This window comes from the organism of the source record quoted next, unplaced genomic scaffold (genome assembly GCF_019419815.1).
Source record: "Pyrus x bretschneideri cultivar Hongxiangsu unplaced genomic scaffold, Pyrus_bretschneideri_v1 Contig117, whole genome shotgun sequence".
Classification (NCBI taxonomy): Eukaryota; Viridiplantae; Streptophyta; class Magnoliopsida; order Rosales; family Rosaceae; genus Pyrus; species Pyrus x bretschneideri.
The window spans coordinates 596,517-619,915 of NW_025999410.1; the positions used below are offsets into that span (position 1 = coordinate 596,517).

General features: G+C 37.4%; 1 protein-coding gene across 1 annotated transcript; it reads right to left on the minus strand.

Moving 5' to 3' along the window:
• Positions 1 to 20,547: 20,547 nt before the first annotated feature.
• Positions 20,548 to 22,144, minus strand: LOC125474066 (zinc finger protein CONSTANS-LIKE 5). The gene is made up of 2 exons (XM_048577500.1): positions 21,267 to 22,144; positions 20,548 to 21,148 (listed from the first exon to the last, which is right to left on the minus strand). The coding sequence occupies exons 1-2, from the start codon at positions 22,047 to 22,049 to the stop codon at positions 20,699 to 20,701; spliced, it is 1,233 nt and encodes a 410-aa protein (XP_048433457.1). The 5' UTR covers positions 22,050 to 22,144; the 3' UTR covers positions 20,548 to 20,698.
• Between the last annotated feature and the right edge of the window lie 1,255 nt (positions 22,145 to 23,399).

Here is a 23,399-nt window from a genome sequence, read left to right on the forward strand (position 1 = left end):
TGGAAACACCTCCCTAGCCTTCTCTCTACCATTCCTACCCCTAAATTCATACAATTTGGCCTTAGATTCGGGAGAAATACACCGGTGGTGCATGTGAGTGTTCGGCGGCAATCCACAAATCGTGAAGCTAACTCAGCCAATTGTCACCACCAATAGGCTCCCCTCAACCTCAGGAAGAAAGCCCAAGTGATGGTAGGGGTGTCGGAGCATCCATGGAGTCGAATCAAATATACCCAAAAACTAGGGTTCCGATGGGTTTTCGTGAAATTGGAGCCTTTCCAAGCCAAATTAGCCTTAGTCGCAGGTATAAAGTTTGCTTTATTCACTGAGATCTTCATTTTTGTGAAATTTGGTATTTTTTTGGAAATAGTTGGATTTTCCGGCAAGTCGGGGCAGCCGACCGCCACCCACAGCAGCGCGTGGGGCAACGCGTGGCCAGTGGGCCGCCAATGCTATTTTTAGGCTATGTTAAATGTCTTGAATTTAGTTTTGATATTTGAATGATGTAGGTTGATTGTTGGAACCTAAATTTTATAATACATTAATAGGTATTTATGTGAATTGACGATCCAACCGTTGGATCATCACCAAACTTTATTACATTGTAGTACGTAATATTTGAAGAATGTAGAAAGTTACGGATTGGGAATCCGAGTCCAGATCTTCCCGAATTGGATTTGTAAGTTCGTAAAATAAATGTTAACCGCCACTTGGTTTTGGGTAATTGGCAAAGATCCGACCATTGGATAGTAATGAAATTTTAGTATGTTATTCTAGAAGCATAATGTGAATATTTGGAAGTTGCGGATTGGAAATCTAATATGCGGATCTTCTGGACCGAGTTATACAAGGTTGTGGACCCTACCGTCAATCTTCGATCGACGGTTGACTTGTGATCAATGGGCCTCAAACTATTTTAGAATGTCCTTGAGGATGTACTTTATGAGAATTATGTATTCCATTGATAAGAGTTCTGAGATGTAATTCGATAATTTTTCTAGGAATCAATCATTCGGACTCCTCGATGTGCGTGCTAGAGAATCATAGCGTGGACTCCAAGTGAGTGGGTCTTTTCCCTTTTTATCATATGTATATAATGGATTGTTCCAAAAACGCTTCTAAATTGATTTATGCATGTTACCTACAAATAATTATTGTGAACTACTATTGGCTTGATCCCTGTTTAGGGTACATAGGCAATCTAACGAGACGTTAGATGCAACCATACAATAAAGGAGATTAAATAATCAAGAAAAAAGTCTTGTTTGGGGAATTGAGCAATGTGAAGGAAGTTGATGGAAAATGTGAGATTTAACCTTATTTATTGGTGGTTAAATGTTGGTTATAAATTAATGTGTGAAGAATCCTAATATTGAAGTGAAAAATAGTTAGGAATGATAGTTAATTTAACTAGTGTTTAGTTGGGCTTATCACCGATAATTATTTTCCGAAGGTAAATAGTTTGGGAGTGGGGTGTTACAGCTTACGAATGTTATGCCATTTGTATATATGTTTATATATTTGGAAATATTATGATATGGTTGAATTTCAGATTTACATTCTGGTATATCCATATGTATGTTACTTGAACATAATTAAAGACGAACGCTTTGAAGTGTAAAGGTGAGCGCAGGATGCACAGGTAAGTTCAGGTGAGTTTATGGTATTAGTTGAAATGATGGAGTTATGGCATGACTACATGTAAGTTTTAGGCAACTCCGACATTGTTGTACTGGTTGCCCATGAGTTGTACATGTTATATTGAGATGCATTGAGAGCTCATAATCCTGCACCCTAGTGTTACACCCCCCCTCCCCCCGTGGCCAGGGCACAGTCCTTCACGTGATGTTCACCTCCCGCACTTTACGCTCACCTTAGATCCAATGTAGGTGCACAGTTCTGTGGTACAGACCACTATAGGTGGTTCCGACTCGTAGGTGACCCGCGATTATTCGCACAGTCTTCATGTGATCGTAGCACTTGAGCGTATTTATTTACACCCAGTCTTGTCGTACAGACCACTAGAGGTGGTTCCGACTCGTGTGCAGGCATGTTTGATGAGCTATGGATAAGTCGTACAGGTCACTATAGGTGACTCCGACTTATATGCTAGCATTGATTGATGAGATATTGATTAAGTCATATAGCTCACTATAGGTGACTCCGACTTATATGCTAGCATTGATTGATAAGATATGTGATGAGATATTAATTAAGTCGTACAGGTCACTATAGGTGACTTCGACTTATATGCTAGCATTGATTGATGAGATATGTGATGAGATATTGATTAAGTCGTACAGGTCACGTGAGGTGACTCTGACTAGTATGTTGATGAGCTATTGATTCAGCCGTACAAGCCACAATAAGTGGATCCGGCTGATATACTATTTCATATTGATTTATTTCATCTGGGTTACTTATCCTTGTGGAGATATATATGTTTATTGAGATCTATGGCATGATATTCATGTGGACTTTGTTATGTTGTGTTTGGGATTGGGATAGATATGTATTCTATTTTCAAGGAAACATACAGGTGTTACGGCGAGGGGCTATTGCCTTTGGTAATTGAAATTGGTTTGAAAAGTTTTGTTTCACTCACTCACACTTTCTATTTTTGCAGACCTCTAGGTTATGGTAGTAGAGTTCCGTATCGATGAGGATTCGTGGTACTTTTCAGTACAGATGTCTTCTTATGATGGTATAATCATTATCTTACCTTAGCTATAATCATTATCTTACCTTACTATATTATACATAGGCTCTATATCACGCGTGAAATGGGTCCAGACCCACTCATTGCGCACTCATGTACTTAGGCACTTGTAGATTTTAATTTATTCACATTTTATACATTATCACACTTTATGGCTTCGTCACCTTCCTTGTGTCAGCCAACGCGGCTCAATTCGGGGTCCTAGTGGACATTCTGGGTCGGGGTGTGTTATGCATACCCAAACCAACCCATTATCTTAATAGGTGCTTATCGGGTTACCCGATAACGACCCAATTCGTTATCATGTCGACCAGAACACCTGTTAATTTCGTATCGTGTCAGGTTATCGGGTCGTGTTAGGAATTGTCAGGCTTAGTGGTAATTGTTATCTCTAATGTCCTTTAAACTCGATAATGTTCTTCCGGAACGTGGAGAATAAAATGCATCATCAATGGTCAAAATTGTACAATTGAACAACATTATACGTGTCTTACTTTATCCTTTGATCAGGTTGGATGAGCCTAAGAGGGTTGTCAGAGGTTCATTCTTAGGTATTAAGTTAATGAAATAGATGTGGTCATGCAAAACGGTGTGCATGGTTACACTATCTATCAGACAGCTAACTTCCCCACTAGTCATACCTAGAATGAAAAATTAATTTGAATCAATCACATGCATAAAAGTTCTAAAAACAACTATCCATTCAAAATAATTTTAATTATTCTAGGACAGAATTAATTAAAAAACTTAATATCCAAAAAACAATTCATCAACAAATAATCCAAACATAAAGGAAAATTGTTCAAAATTAACCAAAAAACAAGGGGGTTCAGCCACTACTGTTGAATTCGGCCCCATTGTCTAATTTCAACTAGAAAAATAGTTTATGTCTAAGATTCTAATCTTCCATAGGGGTAATGACCTCTTGAAAGTTAGAAACCTCCATCTTTGTACTCTCCGGTTAGTCCACTTGCATAAAGTTTTATTCAAAATTCTTACGATGAGAATAATATTCAGCTACAACCTTCTGAGGAGCTCGGCAAACATGGGACCAATGGTCATTTGAACCACAGTGATAACATATATCTGCATGCATGGTTTCAGGTGCTTTGCCTTATTCTTGAAGTTTGGGGCCTTAAGAGCAAGGTTAGGGCGCTTCTAGGCTTTGTTTCGTCCCTTAGATGAGCCTTGGCTCTATTGACCTTGACGGGGTGGCTTTTGGCCGCCCCTAACATGCCTCTTTTGGTGTTTTGGGCGTTGGCTTATACTATAGTGTGCTTCAGGCATAGCAGTCGCCCCAGTAGGTTGAGCTTGATGATTTTTCATCAACAGCTGATTCTACTTTTCAGCGAGAAGTAAAACAGAGATCAAATCCGAGAACTTAGTGAACTTCTGAGCTCTATATTATTGTTGTAGACAATATTAGTATCAAAGAAGGTCGAATAGGTTTTCTTCAGGAGATCTTCTTCGGTCAAAGTTTCGTTACAAAACTTAAGAAATGATCGGATTCAACAAACTTCATAATTATATTCATTCACAGACTTAAAGTCTTAGAAGCGCAAATGCTGCCAGTCATGTCTTGCTTCAGGTAAGAAGATGTCTTTTTGGTGATCAAAACAATCAGCCCAAACAAGCCATAATGCTCGTCGATCCTTCTCAACAAGGTACTCGGTTTGCAGGGCATAATGAATATGTCTTTGAATGAAGATCATAGCAGTGGCTTTCTCAGCTTTGCCAACCAGGTTATTCGTTAGCTTCAATGGCAAGACGTCAATTCTTTGCAATGAGGTGGAGCTTCACATCTTGGACCCACTTGAGGTAGTTCCTTCCAGAGACATCCAAAGCATTGAAGTCGAGTTTGTTCAAATTCAACATGTTCCCATCACAAGATAGATGGACAAGATGTGGTTAGTGCAATGGAGAAAAATATCAATACATTCACATAAGAGTAGAACATTCATGTTCTAATAAACATGTATTGGTTGAAATTCGCATGAAAAGCTTCGGCTTTTCATGGATAATGCTTTCAAGGAAAACTTGAGGTTTTTAAAGAAGACATTTTTCTATAAACTTCAGGTTTTGAAATAATTATAAACTTCAGGTTCATATGTTCCTGTAGAAAAACACAAATATATACACAGAAATATGCAAATAGAACATCAGGTTTATATTTATAATTGAATTAATTATTTGGACTTCGAGCCAAATTTAATGTATGGATGAAAAATTATAAAACCCATTAGGCCTAAAATACGGGGCCCAAAAACTTGGACCAAAGCCCACGAGTAGGCTAAGTAAATTTGTATCGTGCGGCCCAACCCTAAAAATTAGGCTAGGTTAGACACGGGCTAATCAGGCCCTAAATGAAGTGGTTGGGCTGCAAGCCCAATAGCAGCAAAACGGGTTGTAATAAGACCGGGCCCAAAAACATAAACCCAGATTGGGTGCTGATCAGGTGCGATGCAGGTGCACCGATGCAACAGCTACAAGCTGGAATTCGATGCAGCGCAGGTATATGGGACATCATAACTCTCAGGTTGGTGTCGCGAGTTGGGTCAAGCCAAGGTAGTGAGCCACTATAAGCGAGCAAAAGCTTTTTTTTCAGGTGAAGCCGAGTGTGGGGTCTGGTTGGGCTTGCAATAGCGAGCCCAAAGAAAAAAAAAATTTCTTCAGCCCGAGTCAATGCTAGGCCCAAAAATAGGGTCAGGTTTGGACCAAGAAACCTAGCAGAACTAGGGGAAGAAGACCAGCGCTACCACTGTGGGTGGCCAAATCTTGGACTAGGAAACTCGGAGGTACCCTTTTTGGGTGTTTTTGACCATGATTACTAATGGAGATTGTGAAATCTCAACGATTCAACCAAAAACCCTAGATATTGAAATCGGGCTTTCGAGAAATCCGATGAGATTTGAAGTAATCTCAGCCAAGTGACATCGGTGGACAATCTTTAGGTCGTCAGGGAGGTAGCCAAGGTGGCTGGGCATGGCTGCAGGCCATGCGTCACAGTGGTTTCAAGGCGGGTGACGCCTTCTGGGTGTCAATTCTGGGTTTTGGACCTAGAGCCATAGCTCCAAGATGGGTTCTTAGCACGGGGGTGGCATATCGACATGGGTGGGTTTCGACGAAACCCTAAACGAAATCTTTTATATTTTTTTCAATTTCAAATTAATTCAATGCATATTTATATAATTTAATGCATAAGCAATTATTTGATGCAATTCATGGCAATATCAAGTTCACATAATTCAAACAATTATGAATATAGTGCATACACAATTTATGTAGAAACTAAATTTGAAAAACGTGAAGCTGGGTCATGCATTATGGTGAATGTTCATGTTATAAGGGCTGCAAAAATATCAAGATAAAAACCGTTGTTTTGGAAGAACCTGATTGCGTGATGATATGAATCAACTAGTTTGATGCAAAAAGCTTCCACGTCAGATTCCTAAACGCAGCGGTAGGAGCGTGCTAATAACATGTTGTAGCCTATTTTATCTGACTAAAGGAAGGGGGCCAGCGGCAAAGAGAGATTATAAAGAGACATGTGTTTGTAGGAATGTAGGGGAATGTGTGTGTTCTTCCCCACTACGTGGTGCCTTTATTTATAGTACTTAGGGAGAAAAGAAATCCTTCATCCCCAAGGAATACAAGTCATAATAGGAAATGATAACTAGAATCAATTCTAATCTAGGATTTACACAATCACACTTTAATAGGAAGTTTACAACATTTTACTAATTGACCACTCCAAATGACTCATCATCCACTCATCATTCATCACCCATTTCATTGGTTAGAATTCAAACTTTTGTCCTTTTCTTTTTATTTATTTTATTTTATTTCTGTATTTTTAAATCATACATTCTTTTTAATGAGGATCCTCTTTGTGAGGATCCCAGGGATCCTTCAATTCTGTTCGTTTACCGTACATCGTGCGGCCAGTTTTCATCAAGTACTGTTTGTATTTAATTTTAAATAAAAAAATGTACAACAATTTTTGACCGCACGATGTACGATAAACGGACACGATTAGAGGATCCGAAGAGGATCCTCATTCTATTTTTTTAGTTCTTGTTTTGTAAATTGATAATGGAAGAAAATTAAGTATGGTGTAGAAAGCTAAGAAATTCAAGAGATTCAAAGAAAATTCAATTGTCTAGTGAGCAAGAGGTGCAGAGTCGTGCCGACCAAGAAGCTGCGATGGTTGTTGGGTTGAGATTGATTTTTATGTAAAGTACAAAGCTCTACAGCTTTGTAGCAAGGGTTGGGTCTGATTTGGGTATCTCATGAAGAGAAAGTGGAAAAGAAGGGAGGAACGACTAGGTAGCTCTTAAAGAACGCCATGGGTATGGGCATGGGCATCACCACCACCATGAAGGTGGTTGTTGCTCAAGAGATGCATCAAAACAAGAGAAGGCACTATTTCTAAAATTGAACAAAAAATGGGACTAAGAAAGAGATAACTATTTGTGAAACTCGACCAAGCTATTTATGAAACTGCACTAACTAGTATACACTATTTATGAAACTGGACCAAGAACTAGACACTGTTTATAAAACATGACCAAGAACTAGACACTATGTATGAAATGGGACCAAGAACTAGGCATTATTTATGAAACTGGATCAAGAATGAGACACTATTTATGAAACTGTACTAACTATTATACACTCTCTATGAAACAAGACCCAATAATTAGGCATTTTTTATGAAAGTGAACCAAAAACTAGGAACTATTTATGAATCTGGACCAACAAAAAGTGTAGTACTGGTCAATTTTATAAGTAGTGTTGAATTTCATAAATAGTATAGTACCATTAAGTTTCATAAATAGTGTAGTAATGTTAAGTTTCATAAATAATGTAGTACTGTTCAATTTCATAAACACTGTCTGTGCGTCAGTTTTTTTTTATATTAAAATTGTGTCATTTTCATTAAAATTAAGTTATTTTGTCCTCTTTATTAAAATTTAAGGGTTTTTCATTAAAATTTAAGTTTTTTTCATTAAATAAAGTTATAGCATGGTTTTTGGTTAAAATAAACTTAGTCCAAGCCCTTTTCATGAAAAATCCCTATAAATAAAAGCACAAGGTCTGGGGAGAAACACACAAAACTCATCAAAATTATTCTCCATCTATCTTCCCCTCTGCCGTCTTTCTCATATCTTTGAAGTAGGTCATAACACGTATCAGTGTTGATACACAAAATCAGGTAGACTTTGGAACAACGTAAAGTGTCAAGGTGTGATCTTCGCAAGGTTGCTTCGATTGACATACGTAAGATGTAAAGAGATAGAAATAGGGAAGCAAACACAAGATATACGTGGTTCACCCTAAGTGGGTTACCTCCACGAAGGTAAATGAGGTCTCATAATGTATGGTTTACATAATACAAAGGTTCAAGCATAATTATCATTAGTAAGTTCGAATAATGAGTTAAGAGGAATAATTTCATTAGGGATTAATTGTAGGAGAATTGTCTCCTTTTATAGTTGAGGAGAGTCGCACGTTCTGTCCGCAGTCGATGTGGGACTCTAGGAGCTTTATTCTGATGTTGACACGTGTCGCATTGTGATTGGCCTCCTAGTTAGGGAGAAACTATTGTGCTTGAGCAAGGGTGACTCAACACGAATCCTTCAGTGGATCTCTGAAGGTATAAAGTTGATTGGTGCTTGGTAGTTTCGAGACTAATGAAGTATGACACAAACAATTAGTGCGTCCTTTACGCTGCATTAAAGAGAATGTGTTCATCTTCAATCAGGGGAGTACTTCACTTCAATTATTCTTATTGTGATTAACTTTTTATTTTTAGTGAATTCATATACTTTTATTGATTCAATTTGTTTTTTGTGTTGAATATGAAACAACACTTGAAGATGGAAATTCGAAATTCGGAGGAATAACTCTTACAAACCCGTTCACAATATTGATCATTGCAATCTAGGTTCTTCTAAAATAAGGTCTTAATTGTTAATATTTCTTCAACCTAAGCCTTCACTATAATGCACGAACGCAACTTTTCACATTACGAATTATAGATTCTGTCAAAATTGTGTTTGCATTATATTTATAATATATTATCGTATATATCATGTGAATTGAATATGTGTTAATAAGTAAAGTAAAAAAGAAAGAAAAAAGGGGAATTAAATAACCTAGCTCGCGCTGAGCCACGAGCCAAGCCACGTCGCGAGTAGCCAAACCCCAGGTTTAGAGAACGACGATGTTCTTCATCTTACCTCGCTCATTACAGGCATCTTCCCATCGAAGCCCCACACTTGAGGTGCTTGAATTCACCATGTTTTCTAGTCAATGGGATGACGCGACCTAAAATAGGCCGAATCTTTGGTGGTCCCAATACTCCTCGACAATTTCGTGAACGAGTTCCATCGAAACTCGGCGGATCTCTAAATTCCACAGCTTCACCTCGCCTGAATCACCACCATTGATAGATATCTAGGTCGATGGTGGTGGTTATGATTCGTGTGCCCGACCACGAGACCCAAACGTCGCTACAACCTTTTCTCTTGCGAGTGGTACACACCCATATTGTCTGGGGTGCCTGGAACAAAACCAAGATTTATGTGGGTCTTGTGGTGCAAGCCAAACGCGCGGACATGTGGTGCAGGCCTGACGCCTGAGGCCTTTCTGGACCTCCTTCGTTGCACTTGCCCCAAGCCCAGCCTTGGTCTTGAACTTTGAATCTATTTTTCTGGGCCCTTTTTTTTTCAAAAATTCAAAAACAAAAAAAATTCAACTCTAGTTTACGCTTCTGGTCTCTTTAGGATTTTAGCTCAATAACATTTTTTGCCTTTATAGACCTGCAATCCAGAAGCTAAAAACATTTTTTCTTTCAGGCCTATTTTAGCCTGCATGAAATCCCAATAATTGGAGTTGTTTTTCATTTTTTTTTTCTTTCTTAGCCCAATATTTCGGCCTAGCTTTTGTCAACCCCACTTCTATCTTACTAGCCCGAAGCCTAGCGATTAAGATAATTTATTTTTGGATCCAAAGCTCTATACTTTTTAGTGACGCTCCCTATACTTTCACACAAATGGTCCAAAGCCATTCACTATTATTATATTAGTTTCAATTCACTAGAACAAAATTAACTTTATGTGTCGGAGGATGATGGCAGATTAATAAGACATTGTGTCGGATAAAACATATATGACACGACATTCAAACAATGGTAGATAACAAATAACTTATGTCGTTAATATCTGACATGCGATTAAAATGTGGTATACAACCGATGTAAAAGGATTTTTGAAGCGCAAAATTCCCGCCCTTAACAAGAAATCTTGGCGGATAGTTTCTATTTTTTTTTTTAATGTTTTTAAACAATTCCTTACGGTTATGAAGTTAATAGTGGCTTTTATGTAACATCCCACATCGCCCAAGGGAGTGGATCCTATAAGCCTTATATGTATATTCCCATCTCTACCTAGCATGAGGCCTTTTGGGAGCTCACTGGCTTTGGGTTTCATAGGAACTCTGAAGTTAAGCGAGTTCACGTGAAAGTAATCCTATGATAGGTGACCCACTGGGAAGTTCTCATGTGAGCTCCCATAAACAAAACCGTGAGGGCGTCGTCAGGGCCCAAAGCAGACAATATCGTGCTACTATGGAGTCGAGCCTAGGATGTGGTGGGGCCCGGGCCGGGATGTGACAATTTGGTATCAGAGCCAATCCCTAGCCGGAAGTGTGCCGATGAGGACGTTGGGCCCCTAAGAGGGGTGGATTGTAACATCCCACATCACCCAAGGGAATGGATCCTGTAAGCCTTATATGTATATTCCCATCTCTACCTAGCACGAGGCATTTTGGGAGCTTACTGGCTTCGAGTTCCGTAGGAACTTCGAAGTTAAGCGAGTTTGCACGAGAGCAATCCTAGGATGGGTGATCCACTGGTAAGTTCCCGTATGAGTTCTCAAAAACAAAACCGTGAGGGCGTGGTCAGGGCCTAAAACGGATAATATCGTGCTACTATGGAGTCGAGCCAGGGATGTGGTTGGGGCCTGGACCATGATGTGACAGTTTATAACCTCCAGAATTCTACTATTTTATTATTTTAGTGTTCTGTCAATTATAGTAAAATTATTAGCAATTATATCTGACATAGGTGATTTATTTTATTATTTTCAAATTTATATGTCATCAGTCTTTCAATTCTTCTTTATTATATTCATTTCTTCTTCTTCCTCATCTTCATTTTACTCATTTCTTACTCTTCATCTTCAATCTTCTTCTTATCTTCACGTCACCGTAAGTTTTTCAATTCTTTTTGCTTCTATTCTTTTCATTTTCTATTTCTTCTTCCGTCAAGTGCCTCGTGGCTGATTTTTATTTTCTCATTTGATTTTGCAGGGGTTTTGTTTTAGCTGGTTGAGTACATAAAGAATAGATTGACGACGGAATTGTTCAATAATTCAGGTTTTGTTACTGAACTTCTTGATGTTTAAATTTTTTTTATTTAACACACAGGATTATTTATTTAGAGATTTTAATTTAATTAGTAAGATAAGTTAGGAATATTTATGTTCAATTAATTTATTTTATTCACTTAAATTGTTATGTAGAAGTTGAAATAAATATTATTTATAAATATTTATATTAAATTGACAATATTTAATATAACATAAATTGGTAATATTTAGTAATGTAGGTATATATTATGTTAAATTAATTTAATCTTTCACTTTAATTGCCAAGAGGATATACAAAACTTGAATTTAATAAATAATCAAGAGTAGATAAGCATTTTTTTGTTAACCTTTTGCTGTTTTTTTAATTTGTTTTACTATGATAGGTGTTGGAAATTAAAAAATTGCAATCGTGATAAAGTTCAAGGGCTGAAAGATGGGGATTGAAAATTTTAATAGTTATGCCAACATGATAGAGATTGAAAATTCTAATAGTTTTGCCTACATGATAAGGATTGAAAGATTGTAGGCATCTTAATTTCAACATAATGTTTTGCCCTCGTAAAGTGGTAAAACATGGACAAGAGTTGGTTGACGATACCGCGAACTTTGGAAGCGTACACAAATGGAATTAATTTAATATTGGATCAAGCGGTTGCGAATGGTGTTGGCCCCGATAAGTTTTGATGTCATTGCAAAAGATGTTGTAATCGATATACTTTTGTTAGAAAAACTATTGTCGAACATCTTGTGTTGTATGATATGGATAAAGATTATAATAAAAAAAAGCTTCGTCGCGACATCATGGGGAGCCTAACATTGGAGAGCAAAATGTGGCAATTGGAGAAGATGAAACAAGAGATGGGTTGACTAGTGTTCATGATTTTCTTAATGATGTATTTGTCCAACCATTAATAGAAGAAGGTGTTGGGCCGTCTACTAAACCCCCTATTGGGGAAAGGCATCCCAGAGTCGAGACTTTTTTTTAAGTTGCTTGAAGAGGCAGATCAAGATTGGTAGCCAGGTTGTAAGAAATATAAAAAAATTGGAGGCGGTTGTATGACTGTATAAGATCAAGTGTTTAGCAGGGATGCCGAACGAGATTTTCACCACTTTAATCGAGTTAATTAAAAGAATGTTTTCTGAAGGGGATTGTTTCCCTGAATCTTGTTATAAGGCAAAAAAAACTTACAAATGACTTGGGTCTTACATATGTGACGATTGATGCGTATTCCAATAATTGCTCTAGGAAAAAAATTGCAGCAAAGGTTATGTGGTATTTTCCTTTAAAATCACAATTGCAGCGGCTTAATATGTCATGGCATACGGCTGAACATATGAGGTGGCACGTAACTAAATGTCCTAAGGATGGGTTTACGAGACATCTTTCATATTCTCCAGCATGGAAACATTTGGATAATTTATATCCGAAGTTTGTGTCAAAAATTCAAAATGTCCGATTAGGGTGATGGATTTAATCCTTTTGGGAAAATGAGGCAAGACCATAGCACATGGCCTATGGTGCTTTCAGTTTACAATTTGCCACCCTGATGTGCATGAAACAACCAAATTTGCTGTTGTCTCTGTTAATACCAGGATCGCGCAATCTTGGTTAAGAAATTGATGCGTACATGCGTCCATTTCTTATCATGTGTATCCAACAGAGTAGTTGATGTCAATTGTAACCAATGTAAAATGTCCTATACCGACACTATTGCCTTTTTATTTAATTTAAAATTCTTTCCATTGTCTGGCAATTTTAGAGCCCTAACCGACAAAATAAGGCTATTCCTAATGCTGGCAATTCTGTCGCTTCTTCTATCTACCATTGCATCCATTTTCTATCGGCTTTTACTTAATATCTAACAAGGATATACTTTTCTTGTCGCTTTGAGTTACGCCACTAATGAGCGGTTTCGTATTAGTGATTGCTTTATATATATTGTCTTGTATATATTGTGTTTGTTTGCAGGTATTATGAACCTGGAGATTTATAACCAAAACCTAAAGTTTTGGAAAAGTGTCATAGAAACCTAAAGTTTCGAAAAGTGCCATAGATGATGTTTCGAAAAAGTGCCATAGAAACCTAAAGTTTCTTAACATGCACCACTCAGGTAGAAACCCAAAGTTCTCCATGATTATCTGTTTAAACCAAACCCTGTCTTAGAACTCGAATATTCTCACTTTAATGCTTATGAAGGTTTTACTTCCCAAAGCACAAACTACAATCTTGTTCCCTCCATTCAGCGAATTGTTGAACTATAAAAAGTTCGATTTCACTAATTTGGAAGTTTCGAACATAAACTACTTATGTGGATTCAAAATGTGACGCTCTGCCTAACTACGAAAATTTGTGAAACCATGATGCCAACTATGACATTGTAAAGCTGAATAAGTCTCTGCCACGATCTTCATCAAAAAACTTATGCCCAAAGAATTATAAATGGAAGTACCTTACTAATAAGGATTCCATGGCTCTTTGACTCGGTCATACGGACCGTTCCAATCATGAAAAGGTGATCTTTTGCTCGAAGCAAGACATGATTAAAACCTTTATGTCCATGAATAGGTACAATTCTAAAGTTTATAGAATCTAATTGAATTTTGATTGGAAAAGATTTTCGCATCCTAACATGTCTCTAATTTTCTCCTGAAGTAGCAGTGTATAGAACAGAAGTTTTCCAAATTCTTGGATCTAACTACTACCACAACTGCGAGAGAAAGGTACCCCAATGGATCAAATTGGAACTTGGCCTCAGTGTGAAAATTTTTTTTTCCTTGTTTTGTTCTACAATTATGTAAAATTTGGTAAATTTTAAAGTTGGTCGGAAATTCTGGTTTCCGTTCCCCAGAAACCGCCATTTGTGGCGGCGTATGGCCAATTGGCCGACTTTGCGATTTTAAGCTAATTTTGATATTTTTATTTCATATTTTTTATTCGTTTGATGTGATTTTATTGTTTGAATCTAGTATCGTAAACGTCCACCACTTGAATATTTTAGGGATAAATGATTTAAATATGACTGTGAACTACGAATGCCTTGACCCATTTGAGGGTACATAGGCAATCTAATAAGAAGGTTACATGCAGCCATAAAGTAACCAAAATAAATTTATTGTGGTTAATAGAGTAAAGTTTAACCATAGCTTTGTTTTAGCCTATCACTGTGACTAGCTTCCAGTTTAATTTTTGGGTCGTTACAAAGTGGTACCAGAGCAAATGATCCTACTATGCAAAATGTTATATTCTTAAGCTCTTTGTTTATATTGCATTATTTCATAAGCAATATGAATAATGGTGCATTCATGTGAAATATACATGTGTATTGTGAATTACTCGCTGTCAAGAGAGTGAATGCAAATTCCATGGATGATTTTGATGACCTGAGAGTGAAAGAGGGTCGAATGTAATACCCTGATTATTTTTAAATATATGATTTAGTTATGAAATTCAAATGGGGGGAAATGGAAGATTTTGTTCCTGATTTTATTATTAAACTAATTATTTTGTAGTCATATTTAGAGTTACGACGCATTTATATTTGTTCCATAAGTGAAAAAGACAAAAATGCTCCTAGTTGGCTAAACAGAATTATACGAGGACATATTTTATCCTTATATGCTTCGTTGTACTTCTTGGCATATTTGGATAGAGGTCGATCCTACGAGTGCGTAGGCCAAAATTGTTCGCTAAACGGAGTTATAATGAAGGAGATATTAATGAGAAAAGGTAAGGACAAAATGGTCATTTGATCATTTATCTAGAAGGCTGGAGCAACTATCCGAGGTGCCACATGTGTGGTTATGATGGAGAGAGGAGAAGAGAAAGGAGGGAAATGAGAGCATAGGTGCCCAATTAGAAGGAAAGGAAATGAGGGAAATGAGGGAAGAGAGAGGGAGGGAATTAGATCCCTCTTGACCCATGTCCTGCGTAACCCGATCCGACTGTAGCCATGAAATTAGATGATTTCTTTGGCCATTTTCCAGAGAATTGTACCGAGCCACCACCTGGAAACTCATCCCCGACCTCTCATATTCCATTTCCACTTTACCAACCGAATTTGGCCTAAGTTTCGTGGAAAAAACGCATCGACGGGCTTCGTGGGTGCACGGCGGCGATCCGTTGTTTCTGCAAACACCACCTCGATCACCACCTTTGCTCAACTCCTCTTGAGGCCAGGAACAAAACCCAAACAAGTTTGGGGGCGGCGGAGCAGCAAATTCGACGAATTGAAGAACACCTACTTTAGGGTTTCCAACGGATCAAGGGCGATTTCAGGTATTTTTCGACCAAATTGGACTTTAGCCCAGGTATAAAAAAATTTCTCCTTGTTTTGTTCTACAATTCTGTAAAATTTGGTAAATTTTATAGTTGGTCGGAAATTTCTAGTTTCCGTTCGCCGGAACCTGCTACCTACGGCAATGCGCGACCAGTGGGCCGATTTTGACATTTAACGCTTATTTCGATATTCTAATTTCATATTTGTTATTTGTTTAATGTGATTCAATTTTTTGAATATAGTATCATAAACGTCCACCACTTGAATATTTAAGGGATAAATGATTTAAATATGACGATGAACTACGAATGGCTTGATCTCGTTTAAGGGTACATAGGCAGTCTAACAAGAAGGTTAGATGCAGCCATAAAGTAACCGAAATAAATTTATTGTGGTTAATAGAGTAAAGATTAACCATAGCTTTGTTTTGGGCAATCACCGTGACTAGCTTCTTATTTAATTTTTGGGTCAATACACTATGAATAGTAATCGCCCTTATCCTAGCCCTTCATAAACTAGTGGACTTAAACACAATCAATTACAATTTAGAGTGAATCGTAAGGGCACTTCTACTGCATTACCCTTGCCCTCTTAAAATAAGTGGACTTGCTTTAAAGGGAAGGAAGAAAATGACAATGAGAGTGAAGAAAGATAGAAAGTGATGAGAGGTGATATTACCTTTCCACCCTCTTTTGTGAAGCATGTGTTTGGCACGGATACATTGTAACGGAAAAAAGAATGGAAAGGTTGGAAATATAACAATGGTGTGGTAATCGGCTATTAAGAAAAGTTTAGGGGGTAGTTGACTAAAATAAATGTTTAGGAGGTAAATTGGCAAAGGTTACAAGTCCAAAGAGGAAATTGACTAATACCTCTATTTGGCATTTATAATAGCAAAGAGAAGCATAATTACCAAACGATATGATTGGTTTGTATGTAATTCTTTTGTAAAACATGACATCTCTGTCTTCCCCTCCTACTCCCCTTCTTTCTCCACATTCTTTTTCTGTTCATTTTTTCAGTTCAAATTTCATGTATGAGCATTGGATGATCTTGACTCACGGGACCATAATAAAAATAATAATCCAAACCAATTTAGATCATCTAATACTCATAGCATTTAATGTTACATAGCAAGGAAGAATTTTTCCACTTCTTCATTTGACATGATGTCATAATTTCACTAAATCCAATACTCCTAAACCCCATCAACCCCATCGCTCTTTCTTAACAACGTCACTATTCAAATCTCACTATTCAGCGCGTGATTTATAAGAGCGTCATTTGTACTACTTGTCAAGTACTGGCAGGCCTTGATTTTGGTTAAGATTACATGCTGCGTTGCTTTTTGTCCTTACGGTTAGGAAATGACTATTAGGCGTTTTTCTTCAGCCAAAAAAATAAGAAGTTGCTAACCCGAAGATGAAACCAGTTAAATCGGATGAACCTGACCCGGATGAAGTACTAGTTTCAAACTGAGGTACTTTTATAAAAAGTGGCTATAAAAAAAAAAAAAGCTGAATTAAAAAAGGTGTTTGGTAAACATTTAAAAACAGCTCATTTTCACATTTTTTGTTGAAAAAAAACTGAAAACATGAAGCGACAGAAATAAACTTATTCTAATGGCATAGCAGAAACAATTTTTTTTTCAAAGCACAATAATACCAAACCAGCCCGAAGAGCATTGACCATGAATTCAATATAGTGGACCAAGACATGTTTGTGATTATGTGGGCATGGTCCACAGATTTAATGGAACAGTAAAACAATAAGACAGGGGATAGCCCATGGGGGATGGCGTAGGCCGGTGCGGCACGTGATGGGATGAGATTGGGCCCACTTAATTATGTACACTGCAGCTCCACTTTGATGCACGTGCACATGGGATATTAGCAACTCAGATAGCAATCCAATCACAGATGTATGGAAATTAGCCAATTACTTTCCACCTAATTCTCCTCATCAAATAATTCGGGCCTTGAAATTCTTCAAGGGCAAAAAATAGGAGGGCTCATTCTAAAAGTTATAATAACTTTAGCCTTTGGATTAAATTTCAAAGGTCAGGATTATTTGATGAAGAGGATTAGGTGGAAAAGATCCGAAGATGATCTATTTCCTTCCAAAATTATTAGGATTTGCCGCATGTAGGATGTTGCAATTTAATATTAAGGTCAAATGAATTTTTATTATCTTCTCATATATCACTTATAGGGGTGGTTCGGTGTGGGATCCCAAATTGAAAATGGGATTTCGAATCCCAAAATCAAAATTTTCTGGACGAGAATTTGAAGGCCAATCCCAAACTAAAATTTCGGTATTCCTAATTTTCAGGATTCCCGAAATGTTTTTGGTCTTCGGGATGGATCGGGATTGCGTTTTAGGTTTTAGACTTTTGGGCTTTTGGGCATAAATTTGAGAGTTTCGGGTTGTGGGCTAAAATTTGGGCATTTGGCTTAAATTTTGTTGCCCAATTTCATATTAATTGAAATTTAGGTTTTTTATCTATTATCAATTGAAATACCAAATCATTCTTACTAAGTCAAATTGACGTTCTAAAGTTCTAAACTACTTAATTTCATACTTCTTTTTCTAATATAGTCTACTCTCAAATTACTTAAATTCAACATTCAATATGCATGAAACCAAAATAAATATACATATATATTGTCTGTTCGGTTCAAGATTCCCGAACCATTGAATATGTAATCCTGATTCATGTACCAAAAGGTTTGGGATCGGTTCAGTATGAATCACAAAAATTTCAGTATTATCGGTTTGGGAATTTTTCGGTATGGGATCGAGATTTTTTTGGTTTGGTTTGAGATTTTCGGGAAAAAATTTCATCCCTAATCACTTATGCAGGCACTTTACGCAAAGGAATTTTCATGTTTTCTTAAAAATAAGGATTAGTTGTGGGACTCACTCGATATCGAACTTCAATGATTCGAACCATCTATTTTGTAAGTCTAAATTCATAGATTATCCTTGCAAAAATTCAATTCAATTAAAAAATTATTTGTCTATTTAATTATCACAATGAAATTTAATTTTTTTTTCTTATAGAAAAAGTGTTCGTTAATTTCTTTAGACCCAATTAGATGTCTCAAATATTTCCGATTTGGCTAATATTTTGCAAGGATGATTTATTAGATACAACTTGAAAAATAGATGTTTGGGTCATTAAAGTTTGATATGATGTGGGCTCCACAACTAAAAAATTAGGAATCCCTTTCCCTTAAAGGCATCAATCACCAATAATTTTCCAAATTCATGACCTTGTCAACAAATTGTGGACCTAGCTAGGGTCTCACTATGAACCAAAAGAGAAATTGAAGCTAAATTCCTTGTTTCTACCGTATTAAGCGATATAAATATATAACTACATCAATGGCTATGTAAAACGTAATATTATCACAATGAACCATCAATTTATTTTTAATTTATATGGATGACTAAACGGTTTTTAAATTGAATGAAGTTTTCTAGAAATAATTTTTTTATTTTGTTAATACAAGTGACAATCTAATTTAAATTAGTCTAAATTAAGCGCCATGAAGATTCAAATTGGTTGCAAAAAAGGAAAAACATTGCTCTAGCTAATTGGGCTAAACTCATCTCTACTTCTAGAGACGATCTTTAAACGATGATTAAGATAATTAACGACTTCGATTGTGACATTGTTTGGTGAAATGATTAATGAATATTCCAAAAAAAGTTACATCTTGAGTCATGTTTGTCATACCAAGCTACATATTTATATCACATTGGCGTATCATCTCATATGGCAATGATACATACAATCAACAATCAATAAAACAAATTCATTAATTGACGTGACATATACACACCACTTAGCACATCATATGGTCTCCGTAGCATCCATATTGAATTGTTTAACGTGGTGCAATAAATTTGTTTTGTCGTTTAACATTACCTTGGTAGGAAGAAAATATTTCAATCCTAAAAACAAGGGAAGGAGGGAGGAACATATCATTAATTCCTTCTGATATGTTTTAGATTTTGCAGATTTTACCTCAAATATCAATAAATACTTCAAAGTTGAATAGAATTGAAGCTAAATCTAGAATCTTAGTTGGGCAGAAACTGAGAAGGAATACCGGATTGGCTACCAAACCTGCAAAATGTGGAAACAACCTCGCAGATGCATTGCCAGATGGGTTTTGATATCCTCAGCCACAAGAAATATCCTTGACATTGGGTTCACGCTCACAAGACGTAGTTTCACGTGTGTTTATTTAAGCTTAACATGTGAACAATACATATTGAGTGATGGAAGATCATATGGACAATTATGGTCAATAGACGGTTATGGTCAACACATGAGTTAACGTTCTTTGATACAACAAGAAAGAAATTAAAGTTGCACTATAAAACTAGTTTGCAATATAAGAGTAATTAACATAAATTCTTTATAAGCATTTGATGTAGTATTATTTTTATACGCTTAGTCGGAAGAAATCTAAAGTTTTGACTCATGTGAATAAAATGACTGTAAAATTCGTACACACACGATCACCCTCACAAACACATATTAGACCATCTTTAACCCAAAGGTAAAATATAGCCTCCTTAATAATGTATTAGTTTTAAGTGTATATTTTAAATTTATTGGTTAATATGATTAAACTACCATTAGATATTTTCAAATCTAACTGTTGAATTTAAATCAATTATTGCAACTGAACTAGACTCCGAAAAAGGGCTAAAATGTGGGGATTACATTTGGCTAGCTTGATGCCCCTTTCACCAAATAACGGTATGATGGGCTCTATAGAATTGTAGTCCAATTGTAGGTTGTCGATGAATTTTTTTGGCAGATCATGTCATGTTTTGACTTTTAAACATTTAGCCATCTCCATTGGACATTGTCTTTTTTTTTTTTTTTTTTTTTTTTTAAAGAAAAAATGGTTTACCCACCAGACATTATTTTAGATTACAACAATTCCTGGCCTGCTCAATAAAGTATGTGAACAAAAAGTAGGTGCGGGTTTTGCCAAACAATCGTAATTCAGAAACAGATCCTTGACAGATAATTTTATTTTTATTTTATTAAATTTTTCTTCGGGTGAAAACGAAAGCGGAGAGAGAGAGAGAGAGAGAGAGGGACTTTACTGACTTGCATCAAATTTAAATGAAAGAGACTTACAAAGACGGATGAAAACATTCAAAAGTTAAAAAACGAAAACGATAAATCACGGCTGACCAATCATTACACCACACTCTAAAATAAAATAGATAATCCCCAATTGTCAAAACGTCGGAACGACGCCGAATTGTGGGTCCGGAATATAAATGCCCGGCCCGGAGCAATAGATGCGATCCCCCACCTCGGTCTCGGTTTCGGTTTTGTTGCGTTTCGCGAACCGGCCCTTGATCCTCGGACGAGTTTCGGCATACGCTTTCCGCGAAGCATATCGGATTGTTTTCTGGAACTTGCGGTTCTTCCTCTTCTCTCTGTATCTCAATACCCTAGCCTCCCTGTCCAGTCCGCAGAGCTGAGTCGCTGGTTGACTCGCAGGAGTTGCCGAGACCGGTACGTCGGTTTCCGAAACCTTGTTGCTGGCTTTTGGGCCGAAAGAGTAGGATATATCTCCCGGTTCCGAACCGTTGCTGCTGGTGTTTCGGCCGAAGAGATACGGTATATCGGAGAGGGAGTTTCCATCGGGAACAACTCCGGCATCTAAGGAAGAGGACGAAACCTGAAAAGCACGTAAATATCCACAATAATCAGTACACAGTTTCGGAATTTCGGGAAAATGTCAAATTTTGCACCGAGACATCGGAGGAAGATAGTTTAATTTCATTCGGATAACGTACGCTTTGACTGAGGGACTGAGTCGGATAGCTGAAGGAAGAAGAGAGCTTGCTTCTGCAAAAGTCCAGGTCGAAGCAGTTGTGATCGGCGGGACCCGAAAAGTTGTAGTTCATGTTGAACGATGGCGGTGGAATCGGGTCGGGTTGAACCGGAACAACGCTGTCATTACTCGCACCTGAACCCGAAATATTGTGTATTGAGGTAGGGTAATCGAACTCCAGCAGCGAATCCATTTCGGGGAAGATGAGATCATCGGAGGACTTTAGGATGTCCGGAGTGATATCCATATGGAGCTTCGAGTTGAAATTCGGGTTGGGGATCAGCCAGCTCGACGCGGCGTCGTTTTCAATGTCTTTACTGTTAAATACAACGTCGCCGTTTGGGACGAGATAGTTGTGGGCCGCGGCGGCGGATGACGGGCCAGTTGTTGTTGACTTGACGATGATAGACTCGGCGGAGTCGTAAAAAGGCTCGACCGGGACCCGCTCGTGGCGGCGGGCGAGGGGGTTAGCCGAGTGGATGTCGGCGTCGCAGCTGACGCAGAGAGCGGCGGCGTCAGCCTTGCAGGTGACGGCGGCTGGGGCCTGCTCGCAGACCCCACACATCCAGACTCGCTCGTGGCGTGTGGTGAGCTTGTTGGCGGGGTGGATCCTGGAGTCGCAGGCCAGGCAGAGAAAAGCCAAGTGGGCTCGGCAGAACAAGGCCGCCGCCGAGGTCTTGCAGGAGTCGCAGGACTTGTCGACTAAGCCGACAGCTGCGGCAGTCCACCGGTCTTGGAGGCCCATGTATATCCTCAAAACGACGTCGGAGGGAGTAACTTTGTTAGCGAAGGCGTGTGACTTCTGTTAGAGAGAAGCGAGTAGAATCGTAGGTGTGTTCTCAGAGGCACAATGGCGAGTGCTGATGTTATCTATCCAGTGAGAGGGAAAATCTGGTATTGACCAGTGAGAGGGCTACACGTGGGTGAATTTCAACCACGCAAAAATATCATAGGAGAAAGTTTGGTAATTGATCCCTGGTGTTATTACAGGATATTAATACATAATACGATAATAAAATGATTAAATATTTTTTAAATAATAATCGATGGTGAGTAGTTGTCATGTGTCTGTGCCGACCAGGAAGGCTGGGACCCAGTTGGAGCTGCAGTGTTGATGAGCCAATAAGAGAGCATTATTTAAAAAACTTGGCACAGTAATTCTTTTAGTAATGCTATTACTTGTATCATCTCTTTGATGAAGGTAAAGTCCGTTAACGTATGTGAATTCTATATTTATTAGGAAGATAGTATAAGTAACGGTATAACTAGATAATAAAAACATCATTTTTGCTGCTATGTATTATTACTTGAGATTTAAAATAAGGTTTGTTAAATTATAATTGAATATTTTTAGTTTGCGTAATAATGTATCTAGATGGGCGACGAGTTTACATTTTAGAGTACGTTAATACATTAGTTAAACATGTAATATAATGTGAGTAAACTAGCAACGCTGTTTAATTCACGCTTAAAATGGGAGAAAATTTTCTTTATGAAAAATTAGTTTTCTTAACCATATGAAAAAGGTCACTCAGTACTACGGTTTAGTAGTATTCCTCTTCACTTATAAGTAAAAGGTATTAAGTTCGAATCTCGTGGATGGCGAACTCGATACCAAATAAGGTTCTCAATTATGTGGTTTAAACGAACTTCTCCTCCTCTTAATGTAAAATATATTGTTGTACTGAAAACTATATGAAGAGGGGTGTTGTTAATTTAATTCCATGAAAGCATGAAACTTGAATCAGGTCCGGTTGGAGATTTTATGTAAAACGCGTCCTTCCAAGTTTGTTTATATTTCTTTCTTTTCTTTTCCTAATTAGATTTAATTGAATAATTAACACCCATTTGTGCAGAAAATCGAACTTTAAGGAAAGACAGACTGCAGATACGAGGAGTAATTAATGGCGCCCATTGCAACGGGAAAGAGCTTAATTGGCTGCTTTTCAACATTAATTTCTTCTTCTTGTTTTAGAAGTATTTTCTAAAGAAAAAATTAGATTCACATCATTCTTTTTGTTACTCCATTTATTAAAATCTTATTTATTTTGAATTTTTGATCAAGGTTTTTGGGTATTAATAACATTATTAATTA

Bases quoted from the DNA above. Each gene is read 5' to 3' on its own strand.
- LOC125474066 (XM_048577500.1), bottom strand. From the start codon at position 22,049: ATGGGCCTCCAAGACCGGTGGACTGCCGCAGCTGTCGGCTTAGTCGAC. The intron at 21,149-21,266 runs GTACGTTATCCG...CGTGCTTTTCAG, and splicing joins CTCAGTCCCTCAGTCAAAGC to GTTTCGTCCTCTTCCTTAGA.